General features: G+C 45.1%; 1 protein-coding gene across 2 annotated transcripts in view; it reads left to right on the forward strand.

Moving 5' to 3' along the window:
• CBL (Cbl proto-oncogene) overlaps positions 1-13,524 on the forward strand; it is a 44,306-nt gene extending 30,782 nt beyond the window's left edge. For both annotated transcript variants that reach the window (XM_074849069.1, XM_074849070.1), the window contains 8 exons: positions 43-246; positions 1,751-1,882; positions 2,961-3,338; positions 4,292-4,386; positions 4,908-5,063; positions 5,559-5,662; positions 6,128-6,310; positions 8,870-13,524. In XM_074849069.1, coding sequence (XP_074705170.1) covers positions 43-246; positions 1,751-1,882; positions 2,961-3,338; positions 4,292-4,386; positions 4,908-5,063; positions 5,559-5,662; positions 6,128-6,310; positions 8,870-9,150 — 1,533 coding nt within the window. In that variant the 3' untranslated portion in view covers positions 9,151-13,524. The remainder of the gene's footprint in view (positions 1-42; positions 247-1,750; positions 1,883-2,960; positions 3,339-4,291; positions 4,387-4,907; positions 5,064-5,558; positions 5,663-6,127; positions 6,311-8,869) is intronic.
• Positions 13,525-17,698: the final 4,174 nt, after the last annotated feature.

Here is a 17,698-nt window from a genome sequence, read left to right on the forward strand (position 1 = left end):
ATCAGAGTGGCTGTGGTAACAGATTTCTTCTCTTCCCTGAAGGAATCAGAAGGCCAGGGTTGTCCATTTTGCCGCTGTGAAATCAAAGGCACGGAGCCAATTGTAGTAGACCCATTCGACCCCAGAGGAGGAGGAGGGTTAGCACGGCAAGGGGCAGAAGGAACTCCCTCACCCAATTATGATGATGATGATGACGACAGAGCTGATGATTCCCTCTTCATGATGAAAGAACTCGCTGGTACCAAAGTAAGCTCACCAGAGCGTGTGGTAGTAAATGTGGCGATATGTACAACGACTGAATGTTCTCCATCAGTTTTCTGTGGTCTTAGTGATTTGTGCATGGGAGGGTTGTCAGGCCTTATAACAGAAAAGGTTTTACTCAGGATGGAAAGCAGGGGTTTAGGTTCAGTTTTGTCAGTTCAGTTCAAACTGTCAGTTCTATTAAGCGGTGTTGATCACACTTTGAAATCTTTGATCTTTTGTGTGTTGTCTTGAAAGAATCCTTAGAAAGGTGAAAAGGCTGGCTTGACCTATTGGAATGTAAGATCTAGGTTTATAACACTTCTCTGCATGCTTAGCAATGCCGCTTTTATTAGCCATAGTTCACCCATATCAGCAAAAATTCATCCATTTTCCCCAGTGATGAATACAGCCAGCCAGACACCGTCTTCACAAGGTCCTGATGACTGGCTGGGTAGAGGGCAGGCTATTTTGCTGAGGAAGTCAATTTGACTGTCATCTTTTTATATGGTGTCTGATAAATTTGTATAATAAAGGTGTGATAACTCTCTGCTATTAGTGCTACTTCCTTCCAGGAGATGTGTACAAGACAGGCGTTCTTTATGGATCCCTGCATGTTTTTTTCTAAAAGCTTGTTGCTGCTCTCGCACATCTGGTGTTTTACTGCATAGGGAAGTGTGTTTGAATTTGGCTAATTTTTAATGGTTGAATTCACTAAAATAAGCTGCCTTTCCTGGTCAGAAAAACTCTCTACACTGGTTTACTTATGGTCGTATTTCTCTTTAGCTTCAACCCTGTAAAATAGTGTACTAAACAGTAAACCTTATTCCTGGAGGTAGTGTTTGTATACGTAGCTTGGGGAAGCAAAGCAGTTTCCTCAGTGTGACATCCTGCCATGGTTTGCAGTAGGCTAGTACTCTGTTGGCATTAGGGAGTTCAAACCTGCCTGAAGCTTTTCAAAGCCTTGCTTGTGAAATAAACTGTATGAAAAACAGAAGAACAGGCACTGTTCTGATCTGTGAAGTGGAAAAACAGCTTTCCAGGGACAAAAATGGAGGGTTTAGTGCACACTAGTGACTGCTGGAACAGCCATGACACTGTAGTGGAGGTAGTTTGCACAGTGGTGCCTGCAGTAAGTAGGTTTTGCAGCACATTATGCCCTCTAGTGTCGGAAAAAAAAAAAAAAGGTTGCTTTTGCTGAGGGCCCAGTAAGGCAGGTTTGTTACTCCTGCAAACCAGTTTGTCTTTTATTGTGCCATTGCTAAGTGTGCATTTTCAGTTGTGTGCCACAGCTAAGACCACTGGTGATCTTCAAGGCTTGCTGCAAGTTGTGCTGTGAAATTGCCTTCGTTTACTGGTGTATGATTGTTACTAATATAGTGACGTAGTAATGTAACACAGCAGCAATATTGAAGCCAGTACGAGTCAGAGAGCGTGAAAGCCTCTCTAGAGAAAAGGAGTTCTTCTGGATTTTGTCATTTGTTGATTTTCCCATTCTTTTCTTTTTCAGGTTGAGCGTCCTCCTTCTCCATTCTCAGTAGCTCCACAGGCCACGCTTCCTCCTGTGCCGCCGCGACTGGATCTCTTGCAGCAGCGAGTGTCCAATCCGCCTGGGGCTTCCAGTCCTGGGACCTCTTCAAAGGTCAAACACCCTGTTTGCCCCTTCAGCTGTGGTTTTGGTGGGGCAGGCAAGAAGAGCAGCATTCTGGTGAACACTGCGTGTTCCCTGTGATATCCCTAAGTACTTTCACACCAGACTTTCTTCTTCCTTTTCTGTAGTCCTGTCAGGCCACTTTCCTTCCATTCCCCACAAAAGCCCAGTCTGTCCTGAAAACAAGTGCTACCCTCTGGAATCCATGCTAGGACAGTCCCTTCTTGCTGTTTAAAGGGCCTGTCTTTTCTACACTTAGGGTGACTGGTGGTCCTCCTGTTGAACTACCAAGTTACTGTTGTTGTTATTACCTATCTTCACTGGTTTTCAGCCTCAGCCACTGCTGCCTGTGCCCTTTGGAGCCGCCTTTATGGGCTTTTGTTTTGTTCTAGCTAGCAGGCTAGATGTGGGAAGGTGTCATATTTCTGTCCCAACTTTTCTTCACAAATTCTTCCATCAAGCAATTTTTTCAGATAGAAAACTAAGGAAGGAATGACATATGTGTGACTGGGAGAGATTAACTGGTTTTCTGATTGACTAGCAGAAGGCAGTAGTGTGATCTTGATGGTATTTGGTCATTGGCTGTTGAGACATGGCAGCAATTCTTCAGCTGGTTTGGATGAAGGAATGAAATTATGTTTGAAAATTCAGACAGAAGAAAATATCCATTTCTATGAATATTCAGTGCTGACAGATGAATGTTAACTTGTATAAATAACCCACAATTGAATCTTTTTTATACATGATGGCTATCCCTTGTTTGGAATCCTATCTAATGCTGCTGTAAGCTTTTGGTTTTTTCTTCAAGAAAAATCTGGGGTGTTTAGTGCCCTAGCTGTAGCTGCATGTAGTTACCGTGCTATCTCTTCAAGCCTGTAGAGAAGGTACCTCTGGAAGGTTAACTTGTGGACACGTGGAGAGTTATCTCCACATCCTTTGAGATAATTTCTTGTAGAAATAGATAAAGCAAAACCCAAAACTCACCCTTCTGCCACCTGCCTCCCTCCTTTTTATTTTTGTGGCTAGACTACCTTTGTTAAGCAATATTTTACATTCTTCTGCTTTCCAGGCTGCACCTGGTACTCTTCACAAGGATAAACCTTTGCCAATCCCACCCACGCTCAGAGATCTCCCGCCACCACCACCTCCGGACAGGCCACATTCCATTGGGACTGAAAGTCGACCGCAGAGACGTCCTCTGCCCTGCACACCAGGAGATTGTCCTTCGAGAGACAAACCACCCCCTGTGCCCTCCAACCGTCAGGCGGATCTGTGGCCATCCAGGCCCATTCCCAAAGCCCCATCTGTAGCTCTTAGCCCTGGTGACCCTTGGGCTGGGAGAGAACTGTCAAACAGGCACTCGCTTCCCTTTTCCTTGCCCTCTCAGATGGACTCCAGGGCTGACAGCCATCGGCTTGGGAGCACGCTCAGCCTGGACAACCCAGTGGTGAGTAGGCCTATCGGAGATGGAGGTAATCTGTGAGGAATTAAATCTTCCAAGGTGTCCTCTTCTCATAGTTTATATCTGACTAGGGCGATCTTGTGCCACAGGAGAGATGGAAGGGAACTGGTGAGTGCTCGGCAAGGGAGAGTAATGGGAGGACTTCTTAGGGAAGGGCTTTTGTGTCTCTTGGGAGCAAGGCTGAAATCCCAGTGTGAGCAGTCGTGAGCCACAATTTCATGGTCACTGTTCACCTTTCAATTTTGAAAAACTGAGAAGAATGTTTTGTATTGGGAGCTGGTATGCTGCAAAAGTGTAATTTACTCGTCTCAGTTTTCAGTCCTGTAAAACGTATACACAGTAGCTATGGTTAGTTTAACACAATAAAATCTGAGTTAAATTTGGATCTGTTACTATTGCCAATGTCATGATGTGTAATTTAGTAGTCCAACATATTGTTCTCTAAAAGAAATCCCAGGCAGTTTTGCTTTCTTTGATTCCATTCCTCTAATTTTTCCTTTTAAAACCTCCAGCTTTCTAAAATTGAAAGCAAGTACATTTCTAGCCAGATTGTCTAAGAAGATGACACTTGCCCAGTTGTCGTTCTGTCTCTGTATGTGTGTGCTTGTCTCTGTCCTTTTCCTCTTGTCCCACGTTTTGGCCTTTTGGCCTATTTTCAGCTGAATTTGCCAAAGCCATTGGAGTCTCAAAAGGTACAAAATTCCAGCAGTTTTTGTGTAAACGGTCAGTTGACCACAGGAGAAAAACCCTACTTGTGCCCTCACTGAGGGAAAACTGTCATAGAACGACTGGATTTCTAAGGTGTCGGTAAATGCTTTGGAACAAATGAAGATGCTTCATTTCCCCAGAGGATGTGTTGAGTGACTGGCTGACAGCTTTGCAACTGCCCTGCTATATGTAGTGTTTCTGATTCCCAGTTTGGATTTTTTTTCTTTCAGAGCTTGAACAGTGGTCCACCAACAACCCCAGAGTGTGAACACCCCAAGATTAAACCCTCTTCATCTGCCAATGCGATCTACTCCTTAGCTGCCAGGTGTGTTGTTTTCTAGCAAAAGTGCTCTTTTGTAACTTACAGAATAGTAATCATAGGGTGCTCTCCATGCTGATGTCAGGGACAGAATTTGACACTACTCTGTCAGCCTTAGTTTTAATCTCTGACAGAATCAAAATACACAATCTGGAGAAAGTAGATGAAATCAGCATCCCAAAGATCTGTGGGTAGTGCTGGTAGTTACCCTTGGCTGTGGCTATAGGAAACAGGCTACAGTTGCTATTAGCTCTTTTATGAATTCACTTCTGAGTTGGTCTTTGTGTGAAGTAGGTTTTGTATAATGTGTATGATATTGTCAACTTCCTTTTGCATAATGACTCTGTGCCAGTGTGACCTTGTAGCTGGACTACTGAGAATCCAGAAAGCCAAGTTATTTCTTTAGACAGAATCACTATAAGATGGCTCCTTGTTACTTCTGCTGTGGATTAAAGGCCACTTTGATATTAATTAGATTTGGTGTAAATGTTTTTCTAATGTTTATATCTTGTTTCTTCTGCCTCCAGACCACTGCCTGTACCAAAACTGCCTCCTGGGGAACAGTCTGAAAGCGATGAAGACACTGAATACATGTCACCATCTTCTCTGCCTGTGGTGCCTCCAGGTCCTGCTGTACAAAAACCAGAGATCAAAATGCCTTTGGAAATGACTCAGAGTTTACGGTGAGATTGTGTTCGTATGTACTGTGCTTCCTCCTCACAGCTCTGGGAAAGCATATTTGTTCGCTAGGATGGAGATTTTGCTTGCTCAGTTTGCTGAAATCCCTCAGTGATGTTCAGCAGAATCTAGACTAACGTAGCTTACTGTAAATGAAATGCGACTACGGCTCTTTTGCAGAATCCTTACACAGTATTAAAGGAGTCAGATAACCACTCCCCCCTGTTTCTGCTGGTAACCTTTTGAGAGCAGCAGCAACTGAAATTCAAAATTCTATTAAAAGTTTGGGTTCTGGTGGTATCGATTAAACTCTTTTAAGCTGATACGCTCTATTGCAATATATACATTTCTAGAGATTTTCTGGAACAAACACTCTTTCACAGAACAGCGGCGACTTCACTTTGAAGCAGGGATCTTGCAGAATCTCAGTCACAGGGACTAGGTGGTGGTGGTTGACCACTGTCACTTGTCTGAAGGGACATATGTGTTCTCTCCCTCAGAGTTTTAGACTGCGACCAGCAGACGGATGGCTGTACGTATGAAGCAATGTACAACATTCACTCCCAAGCAGCATCCTCTGCTTTCGAGACTGTCAACACTTCTGGTGAGTAGGTGTGCTAAAAAAGCAACTGAGAAACTGGGGTACGGTGAATTGATCCCAGTCGCAGTTGAAACAGCATCTTAGGCTAAACTAAATGTTATTTGCTTTTGCTGTTAAAATAGCTAGAATGTATGTGGAAACATCTGGGTCTGTGTACCACAGACTGCATGTGGGGATGTTGTTGAGAGGCCTAGTTGGAATGTACTATAAAAATGCTCAACAGTTGTTAAAAAAATTGCTGTTTTGAAGATTATCTTTTTTCCTAGGCAGCAGTTGTCAGCCCACATCTATCATAAGTATTTTTAATCTAATACTACCTTCTGGAAAGAGCTTCCATTGAATGTGGGGTTTTGGCAGCAGAACCTTAGCTGTGTGGCCTGTCAGTGTTTGTGGACTAGAGGGGAACAGAGTCTGCCTTGAGAGAGGCTCTCTTCAGTCCCAGAGCTCAGCATGTGCCTCTTATTCTAGATGAAGGGGATCTGGCAGCAGCCACTGCCAGCAACGGCCCTGAAGAGTCAGAAAATGAGGAAGATGGCTACGATATCCCCAAACCACCGCTACCAGTTGCTATTGCTCGTCGCACACTGTCTGATATCTCCAATGCCACACCTGCCTTCAGCCGAATGTCTTTGGAAAATGACCCTGTAACAGGTTAGAGAACACCCGTACTCTTCATCTTTTAGGGGGTACTGATGGCTTGCTATGCATGTTTGAAACTTCTGTCACTTGCTCAAGGTTTTGTATGTAAGCTGTAAAATCAGATTTCAAGGCAGAATTACACAGGTTCTTAGGTTCAGTTTGGTTTGCAACTTGGAATGCACTGCCTTGGTCATTTAATCACTGAGCTAGCAAATAATACTTAAATCACAGTTCGGAAAACCTTTCCTCAGCTTAAAGGATGTTTCTTAAGCCACGGTTCCCTACAGGGCATGGCATACCTTTTGTACCAGGGCATAAAAGAGAACTTCAGAATGTTACTGCTGATCACTGCTCCAGGTGACGATAAGATGGCTGGCCTTGCACAGCTTCTGTCTGGCTGTCTCTGTCTCGGCTGCCGTCGTTGCCAGCAGATGGCACAAGTGTACTGTTGGATGCTGTCGCTTCCTTGGAGCAGGGACCTAGTGGCTCAGCAAGGTCAGCTTTTTGTCCCTGGGGAGTAGAGGACATCTTGTCCTGGCTGCAAGGCACGTTCTTCGAGGGAAAAACTAAAAGCCTCACCTCTCCAAGAGCCTTTCTGAATAATACTTGACTTATTCCCTACAACTGTCCAGCAGCTCTAAAGAAAGCTCTGAAACTCTTCCTGTTGGGGACCTCCAGCACCACTTGCCCCAGTGAGTCTTCTGTTCACCTGCTTCACCACTTCCCCTTCCCTGAGCTTGCCCTTCTTCAGCACAGAGAAGAGTTCACTGGTGCAGAGAAGTTTGTTAGCTTTTGCCACTCCTCCCTGCTCCCCGCCTCACTTCTTAAGTCTGTCACTGTGTCTGTAGAATGTGACCGACAGGGATAAGAAGGGACAGAGGGAGCTCATGTCCTCCTCCCAGACAAAGTACTGATCTTAATCATTGACGCTTCTTTGTCTCTACAGCCCTGAAATAACAACACTATTGTCCTGCTTCATAGTTTTAGGAGATCTGCTAATGAAAAATGCTGTGGAAATGCTGATTGTTACTGCTCTGGGAAGCATATTCAGTTTTCTGAGACACTGGGTATTGTCTGCTGCTGAAGCCTGGTGTTAAGCAAGCCTGACTAGCATGGGATACATTTTGGCAGATTTATGTTCTCATGCGTTGTGCCCTACAGTTTAGTTTCTTAATCATTTACCAAAAATACTGTAGTTGTCCTCTCAAATTGACCCATGGTCTCTGAAATTTGGTCCAGTTCAGGCTGAAACAGCTAATTCAAAAGACAATTTGGGGGAGAGAAGTGGGTAGTCCTTTTTCTCAAACGTACAAAGAGCTTTTTATGTACAAGAAGCTTGTACTTTGAAGATGAGGGAGTTGAACTGCATTGTGGTTGGTGAGAAAGCTTCAATGAATTTGTTTCCTGAAGAGCCTTCTCTATCTCAGTGCTTTCGGTACGAGTTTTTCAGAAGGGCTCCACAATGACTGCTTCATTTCTGACCAGTGCTGCAGTGCCCACTCTTAAAAAGGGATTGGTTGGACGTTCTTAGTCTTATGGTCTTATGGCACCAGTTCTGCTGCTAGAAGACTCTATCTTGAGTGCCTTGAGGGGTTTCTCCAGAAGACAAGTAAAATTTTCTTTAAGGTGGTGTCAGATACTCATGCAGAAAAGTTTCCTGTGATTTGCAAAGTAGGAAAAAGTGCTTTCTGCAATGATACGGGAGGTTAGTACTCAAAAATTCAGATGTTGGATTAACACATTAAGCAATGTGGTTTTTCTCCGAGGCATTAGCTAAGTCCTTGGAGTGTTTGGTGTCTTGTTTGGTGTATTGGCTATTTTTTCTTCCCAGGAGTAGTGCGTGATGTGTCTACTGACAAGTAACACATCTGAGTGACTGAGAGGAAAGGCAGAACAGGCTGAGCATACTGATCTGCCATAGCTGCCAGCCATTAGATAGGGTGAGCTGCAGCAGGAGCTCTTGTAGATGGCCCTGGCCTGCTGGTGGGCTGGCAGAGCAAGAGCAGCAGACCTTCAGAGAACGTAATTCAGTTGCTGGAGCAATTGTGGTGGATGAGTTGTAACTGATAGATCTGGTTTTGTGCATACACTCCCTCAGCATGCTGCAATGCGGACAACAGTTCCGTGAGGAGAGATCAGCATCTGGACAGTTAAACTGGGGGTTGCTGTCAGATTCGAGACGGAAATGGGATGTTTGGTAAAGTTGCATATTCTCTATGTCATTTTTTCCCAGCAGGTCTCTGCTTCTTGTTCTAAGGCTGATATCTGAGCTCTGCTCACACACACACATGCATCCCTGGTCAGTTTTTTTTATTTACATGGTCTTATCTTAATAAATTAGCCTGATGGGGCCCCCTAAGAGAAAAACTCCATAGCTGTTTTTGCAGATGGGAGGGGAAGCTGAACTAATCCATCCTGTTGTGTGAGAGGATAGGCTGGTTGGGGAAAGTGGAGTAGCTTTCAGTGGCATGTTTTTGAAGTGCCATTTATCAGTCTAATGGCATTCCTGCTTTGTTCCAAGCGAGAATCACATGTCCTTTTTTGAAGTGATGCATTTGTTTCTCCTTCCAGGTTTTTCAGATGGCTCTCAAGTTCCAGAAAGGCCGCCAAAGCCGCTACCACGGAGAATAAATTCTGAGCGGAAAGCAGGGAGCTGCCAAACAGGCGGAGCCAGCAGCGGGACCAGTGCGTCACTGCAACTCTCCAGTGAGATCGAGAATCTAATGAGCCAAGGCTACTCATATCAGGACATTCAGAAAGCACTGGTCATTGCACATAACAATATTGAAATGGCCAAGAATATTCTCCGGGAGTTTGTTTCCATTTCCTCCCCTGCGCATGTGGCCACATAGCACATTACCTCCACACCTACAACTTCTGTGGACCAACTGCCTGGGCAGCCATAGCCCAGCTATGCACCAAAGGGGAAGGGGTTCCTTTAGAGACTTCGTGCTGAGGTCAGTCCTGCCTCTTAAGAGAATCAGTTATCAGGTTTTTGTGGTTCCAGATTTCAAAGCAGTGGGATGAAATGGAGCAGAATGGTGTTTTATACAGTGTATGTCTTGGAGTCCTTTACCCCTACCTCTTGTTTGAGAGAACAGATTTATTTCCAGGGTGTTGGTAGAGAAAGGTATCGCAACAAGGGATCCCCGAGCTGATGCCCTGGAGGCTGGGGGGAGTGTTTGTGCTGTGAATTCTAAGTGAATGCTCTGAGAAACAAAGTCTCGAGGTCAGTGTGGTGTGTCCTGTGGTTCATGGTACTAGGTTTGGATCTGTTCGCTGCTATGTGTCTGGCTCAGGCTTTTTAGAGCAGCTGGGAGGTCACTTTCTGCTGGGAATAAATAGGAGACCTTGGAAGAATCTTTCGATTGCTTCCTGTTTGCCATGGTGTTTCCCTCTCGCCTGTAATAATAGCATTTGTTGCTTACGATTCAAGTCCTCCCTTTTTGCCTGGAGATCGCATGACTAGCTTCTGTCAGACATTTTGGTCTTGACAGTGCTGGGAGTTGGATTCCTCCTATATGTCCTCTTGCCGGCAGCACTGGCAGCACCAGATTCCGGGCAGCTAGATGTCCTGAAAGTTTTGCGTGTTTTTGAGGGGTGGGAGAGGGTGGGAAGAATTTGAGTGAGAGCAAAGAACTGGCTGCTGCTTCTCCTTTTTTAGCCTTGAGCATTTTGTGCTTCGATGCTCAGACTTGATTGTGGCCCTGCTGGGCTCGGGCAGCCGTCACTGGACACTCCCATGTGCTCTTTCTCTAGGAATGTTGCACCTGGTAAATATGATGTTTTATTTATCTTAATTGCATGGTGGCTGTTGCAGACTAGTGGCCTTCACACACATTCCATCATCTCCTTCAGAGAGCTTTTGCAGGAGCCAGCTGTCTTTGTGCCAGGCTGTTTTGTGGAATTGGTAGATGCAGCTGATGTATTCGCTGGTATCTTACCTGCTTTGCAGTAAAAGAAATGCAGCAGTTCTCTGCATGGCTATCAAAACAACATGGGGTCTCTTTTTCTCCATTTCCATTACTCTAAGGTGTTGCCAGAGCTTGTGTTAAAACAGATCTGGAAAACGTCTGTATTTGTAAAACGATCACGTGGCTTTAAAAGTCAGTACTCAGCTGTTACTTTGAAAAAAACTGACTTGCATACTCAGTTACTTAACTCTGTTCGTATCTGCTTGATGTGTGAGAGATGTGTGGTTCCTTTTGAGACGGTTTAAATCGAGTAGGGATGCACAGATCACGGCCTGACAGACGAACAAGTGCTCTGTGTACACTGTTAGCCTTTTGAAGCATGTCCAGCATTATTTGCATCTCTCTAAGGGCAGCAGTAGTCACTAGGCAAGGGGTTGCAACTTGAAATATTGTTGGAGTGATTATGGCAGTTGGATGCAGTTTAGCCTTTTAAAGAATCTCGTAGCTGGGCCCAGATCTCAGAGAAAGAGCTCGCAGTTGGCGGAGAGGACTTAGCAAGTATTAGCAAAGGGAACTAAGCATAAAATGTTTGTTTTCTGTAAAGTATGGGTTTCTCTCTAAGTCTACAGCTTTCTAAATCGACGCCATGGGTTCCAGGCAGTTTAAAAGCATGGACTATCTCTCTTTACTCCCCTCCTTTCTGTAGTAAAGAAGATGTTCTCTGAAACCATGAGATCTCCTGCAATACTTGCAGGCCATCACCACTGTTGCTGTTGTGGGGCCAGGGCTGAAACGTGCCAGTGCAGCACACCGATGAGATTTATGTCAGTGGGCACGGTGCTCTGCAGTGGTGCCGAGAGAGGTCAGGCACAGCCAAGAGCAGGAGCCGGCCTTGGTCAGGGTGCTGAGTTGCAGAGAAGGGGATGTCAGTGCATATTGCATTCAGGGCAGAAGAGCTGTTCTTCTGCCCACATGTGCAGCAGTCAGCGGTGTAGTGAGCCAGTCCTGCTCTTTCTGTGTGAAGTGCTCTGCCAGTTTATGCATGGCAGCCTTGGTCAGGCTGCCTGTGGGAGCTTCGAGAGAAGCAAACCCAGTGCTGGTGCTGCAGGGGCAGGAGTGAGGGGCAGCTCTGGTTGCTCTCTCAGTAGATCTGCATCTTACACTTGTGAGCCTGAGCAACCAGTCCTAGCGTATGGGACTTATCCCCTGGCTTCGTCCTGGAGAACCAGGTAAAAACCCTTCTGCGAGGGAGCACTATGATTTTTTTTCTCTCCTTTTCATATTCTCTCCAGAGCTGCCATTAGCTCCGTGTTGGGTTTGGAGCCACTTTGTTTCTGACTTGCTGTGTAAACTCAGCGCAAGTGTGTTCAAGTGTGGCGTGTGACTCTTGCCACTGCCAAGGCTGTGTCAGAGCCAAGTCCAGCTAGAAAGCCTTAACTCTTGTCTTGCACAGTGTGTGTGATCAGAGTACTGATGCCCTGTCCCATGCAAGCCCTTTATTACAGGCTTGTTGCAATGTTCAATTAAATCATGCCCAGCAGAGCTGTTGCAGGCCTGTCTTGGGGGTTTATCTGCTGAGAGACGTTCCTCTGGGTATTGTTCCAGGTATTAGAGATTAGAGAGAGCAATCTTTGTGGCATGTATCACTAATTTTTCTGCATGTGTCCTTTCTGTGCACTGTGTCTCAAACTGATTTAAGAAACTTAAGTCTTGGCTTTTCTTCCTTAGACATGTAAGCATTTGCTAGTACCACTGAAGTGCAGCAGAGTCCTGACCATGTCTTATGGCTGTGCTCTGTGAAGTCAATCCAGGCACTGTACAGTGTGTTTTTCTTGTTGTTCTTTCAGAGAAAGGTAAGCCGAAGATTGATTTCTCTTTTTTCCCTTCACCTCTTGATCTCTATTAAGAAGTTAACTTTATGATGCTACTTTAAAAAGAGAAACAAACCCAACCCAAATGTCTAGTGCCTTTCTTAAGGGAATGCTGCATCACTAGGCTGGATCTGAGTATCCATCCCTCTGTGAAAAGGAAGAGCCCGAACTAGACAAGCTGTAAAGATGCCTTTGAGCGTGAGACTGCTTTGAAAGGGGTAGAAGGAAGGGGCAAGAAAGATGGGCAATTGTCACGTCAACTATGACACTGTGTTCTGTAGCATTTCAACTGTGGAGGTTTCCTACTTTACCCGTTACTAACAGTGACTTGTCTGGCCTGGTGCTGTACTAAGCTTGGTGTGAAGACAGTAGAATTGTAGGACAGGATTGGTTTTGCTTGTAACAAAATAAGAGTTCTCCTCATTAAAAATGCTGGTTTCCCCCTACCTGTCAACCCTGGACACAAAGCAAGCCGAAAACACTTTGTACGGCCAGAGTTGGGCGGGAAGCGTGTGCGCAGCGAGCAGCAGGTAGCTGTGGAAAGCAGGCGGGTCTCGTCTGTTCTGAAGAGGGTGTCGGGCTGACTTCGTGTGGTCGGTGCCACCGTAGCTGAATGGGACTCTGCGATGAGACGTATCCTGCCAGGGCTGTGGGAGAACCTGTCTGCTGCGCTGCCCTTGCGTGTGTGTCACAGGTGCTGCAGCTTGAGGCGTGGAGTGTCTCTGCGGGGAACCAGCGGACTTGCTTTCGCTCTGCGCAGTTTTCCTGCCTGCCCTTGGCGAGCCCTCGCCGTGGGGGAGCCAGCCAGGCTCCCAGTACAGCATGTTGCTTCCTGCACTAGACCCATTACATTACTGTAGCTAATCCTGAGGCAGGGTCATTACTGTAAATGTTTTTTTTCAGTTGAGCAAGAAAAAATGCAACTCCCAGGGCACTTTCTTAAAGGTGCCACTTTAAAAATTAGTGGGGAATAAGGACACTTATTTTTAAAGTTCCTAATAGAAATCTTTTTTGAAATTCCCAGTGGGGGAGGAACAGTAGTTCTTTCTCTTGAATGACAAATACCAATTTGTATAATATCAGTGTTAAAAATGTTGAGATTTTCACAAAATATTTTAAAAAAGTATAATAGTGTCATTAATATAAAAATATAATAGCAGTATTTAATCCTTTCAGATCTGTAAAGAATAAGGAAAAACAGAAGGTAAATATTCTTACAGAGAGTAGCTGAGCTTTAAGGTTCACTTGGTTTAAAGTCCTCATTTTGTTTGCAAATGCATTGTTAATGTTTAGAGGTTATACTAATGTTATTTATTAATTGTTTCCATTCTTGTATGCTGCCCACTAAGAGCTTCTTTGTTTGGGATTTCATTCACCCGTGTCAGTAAAAAGAAAACAAAACAAAGTTTTATTTTTAAATAAAATTTCCTTTGTTGTAGCATATGGTCTGTGTTGTGTTGGTTCTGTGAGTGCTGCAAAGGGAATGTCCTGCTCAAGCTGGTCTGTCACCTTGTTCAGGGTGCCCAAGTCGGAGATGTTCAGTTCGTCTCCTGGATCTCTTGCAGACTGCGGCTGACTTTGTAGCCATTTTAACTGTTATCTCCGTTATCTCTTAAATTCAAATTCATATCGCAAATACTAACGAACAGGGGGCAGGAAAGATTTATACAGAGTTTATACTAACAAGTTTATTGATAGAGCTAACGTATACTAATGGAATCAATTAATAGAGTCTGTAACCCATCAGGCCCCATTAGAGTCTGAGAAGGACGTTACCGGGTTTGTTGCCACACAGGAGCAGTCTGGGGGAGGCCACAGGAACCTCCTTCTGCAGCCTCTGCTGGGCTCTCGTACCTCCTGAAGCATCACTCCCACGCTGCTCTCACAGCCTCTGTTAGTACTTCTATGCACTCTAAAAGGCTTTTATAATTATTGCATAACATTTTTAGAATTATAGATGTTACTATAGAATGTATATATGAAATAGAAATTATACATAATAAAGCCAAAATTACAGATATGTAGGTAGTATGACACACTTTACTACCGTGTGGTCCGATGGATGCTGTGCAGGCTGTGAGAGGCCACTGGAGCCCAGCGTGCCCTGATGGAGTTTGTGAGACTGGGGGGGCCCGTGCGAGGGGGTGACAGGACCAGCCCCAGGGAGGGTCTGACGCTGTCAGCCACCCGCAGCGCCCCCCAGCGCCAGAGCAGGAAGGGAAAGGGCCACAAACGGGGAGAGGCTGGCCCAGCTGTGCCCTGGGCCAGGCGGGGGCAACTGCCGGCACCTGGGACCACAGAAGGACACGCAGGTCATATGGGGTCAGGGGAACCCCCGAACACCTCACACCGCGGTCGACTGAGGTCGAGTGAATGCCCTCAGAGATGGCACTGTGGGATCAGAGGAGGGTCATTGGGGGCAAAGGAGGACATGGGGGGTCAAATGAGGACACAGGGGCAACAGGTTGAGTGAAGCCCTCAAAACTTCACTGTGGGGTCAAATGAGGAAAATTGGGGTCAAATGAGGACATGGGGGGGGTCAGATGAGGGCACAGGGGTCAACTGAGATGAAGCGAACCCCTCAAAATGTCACCATGGTGTTAATTGGGGTCAAACGAGGACACGGGGGTCAAATGAGGACACAAGGGTCAAATGAGGTCGAGTGAACCCCTCAAAACTTCACTGTGGGGTCAAATGAGGTTAATTGGGGTCAAATGAGGACACGGGGTCACTTGAGGTCAAGTGAACCCCTCAAAGACATCATTGTGGGGTCAAATGGGGACACAGGGGTCAAATGAGTTCAAGTGAATCCCTGAAAACTTCACTGTGGGGTCAAATGAGGACACAGGGGTCAGTTGAGGACACAGGGGTCAACTGAGGTCAAGTGAACCCCTCAAAATGTCACCATGGTGTTAATTGGGGTCAAATGAGGACACAGGGGTCAAATGAGGACACAAGGGTCAAATGAGGTTGAGTGAGCCCCTCAAAACTTCACTGTGGGGGTCAAATGAGGTTAATTGGGTCAAATGAGGACACGGGGTCACTTGAGGTCGAGTAAACCCCTCAAAGACATCATTGTGGGGTCAAATGAGGACACAGGGGTCAAATGAGGACACAGGGGTCAACTGAGTTCAAATGAATCCCTGAAAACGTCACTGTGGGGTCAAACGAGGACACAGGGGTCAAATGAGGACACAAGGGTCAAATGAGGTCGAGTGAACCCCTCAAAATTCACTGTGGTGCCAAATGAGGTTAATTGGGGTCAAATGAGGACACGGGGTCACTTGAGGTCAAGTGAACCCCTCAAAGACATCATTGTGGGGTCAAATGAGGACACGGAGGTCAAATGAGGACACAGGGGTCAACTGAGTTCAAGCAAATCCCTGAAAACGTTAATGCGGGGTCAAATGAGGACACAGGGGTCAGTTGAGGACACGGGGATTAATTGAGGTCAAGTGAACCCCTTGAAATGTTACCATGGTGTTAATTGGGGTCAAACGAGGACACAGGGGTCAAATGAGGACACAAGCGTCAAATGAGGTCGAGTGAACCCCTCAAAACTTCACTGTGGGGTCAAATGAGGTTAATTGGGGTCAAATGAGGACACGGGGTCACTTGAGGTCAAGTGAACCCCTCAAAGACATCATTGTGGGGTCAAATGAGGACACAGGGGTCAACTGAGTTCAAGTAAATCCCTGAAAACTTCACTGTGGGGTCAAATGAGGACACAGGGGTCAGTTGAGGACACAGGGGTCAACTGAGGTCAAGTGAACCCCTCAAAATGGTACCATGGTGTTAATTGGGGTCAAACGAGGACACAGGGGTCAAACGAGGACACAAGGGTCAAATGAGGTCGAATGAACCCCACAAAACTTCACTGTGGGGTCAAATGAGGTTAATTGGGGTCAAATGAGGACACAGGGTCAATTGAGGTTGAGTGAATCCCTCATAACTTCACTGTGGGGTCAAATGAGGACACGGAGGTCAAATGAGGACACAGGGGTCAACTGAGGTCAAGTGAATCCCTGAAAACGTCACCGTGGGGTTAAATGAGGTTAATTGGGGTCAAATGAGGACACGGGGTCACTTGAGGTCGAGTGAACCCCCCAAAGACATCACTGTGGGGTCAAATGAGGACACAGGGGTCAAATGAGGACACAGGGGTCAAATGAGGTCAACTGAGGACACAGGGGGCAGCTGAGGTTAGGTGAACCCTTCAAAACTTCGTGGGGTGAAATGAGGACACAGGCATCAAAGGACGATAAGAGGGTTAAATAATATGGGGGGGTTCGTGGTATCAGCACTATGGGTCAGGTTAAAGAGTTGGAGGCAGCAGCTGGGGCAGGCAGGGGCCTGGGGTGTCGTCCATCACTGGAACAAGGTCTTAATACCAGACGCGTGGTCGTTGCCACCTCCTGAAGGCCTTAGTAGAGCCTGGTGCATTCTACCACCCCCGTGTAACAATGGAGTTGTCCCTTAGTGTTTATTACCATCTACCCTCAGTGTGAGCACAGCGGTGGTAGGGGACCAGGTAACAGTGCAACAGCAGAACTGGATTTATGGATTAGTAGTGGTTGGCATCTGTCATAACTATTCGCTGTTAGAATGTGGTAGATTCTAATACTGCAGTTAGTGATGGGTTTTGATGAGTTATTGATGTACTAGTACCTAGAGTAGGGAGTAATACAAACAGTTGTTTCAAGCTATACAGTATTAGAATCTAACAATTATCTCTGAGTGGTGGTTAGAGCAGCTGGTCCTAAAGTTTTCTATCATAATTTATCAGAATGCACGTGTGGATTTATTAGTACCTACAATAGCTGGTGAAATCCACCGCTGTAGCTTTCACTGTTATTCATGAAGTAGTTATCAGTATCTAGATTAGCTAGAAATACAATAGAATCTATAACAGAATCTACTTAGATAATTGCATTAATAACTACTATTGATAATTCTATATTAGAATTGTTAGAATTCATGAATGACATTTACTATTAGCACACTTAGTTCTGTCCCATAGACCACAAGAATTTAACAGAATTATCTATTCATCTCTGTATAACTGCAATTACCTATTAAAAGCTACTACTATTAGCATCTAATTAACTACCTATTTGTAATTAGTATCTAGAGTAGCTCTTAATACATTTACCAATTAAAATGTATTAGAATATATCAATAAGAATTATCTCTTAGTATATAACTGCTATAATCTGTCAGAATAAGGGAAAAATCCATTACTAGCTATTAGTATCTATAGCAGCTCAACACAATCACCTACTATAGCGTCCTATTATCTATCAGAATCTAGTGACAGACTGACCCATGAGCAGTTATTAGTAACTATATTAGCTATTAATACACTTATATAATAGATTCTACTGATGGGATTATTAAATTCTCCTGACAGTGTTATCTTGTAGCATCTACCACCACTAGTAATATATTACAAATATATTAGAATTACAAATATATTACAATATATAATAATATACTACAATGTAATTCTAGCAGTATTTGTTAGAATACATCAGTGGATTTATTAGTGTTGTAGCCAACACTGCTCTGCTGGCCTCACACAGGAAGCCAAGGGCTCTTTTTGGCAAAAGCGGGGC

Source organism: Strix aluco, chromosome 23 (genome assembly GCF_031877795.1).
Source record: "Strix aluco isolate bStrAlu1 chromosome 23, bStrAlu1.hap1, whole genome shotgun sequence".
In the NCBI taxonomy this organism is placed as follows: Eukaryota; Metazoa; Chordata; class Aves; order Strigiformes; family Strigidae; genus Strix; species Strix aluco.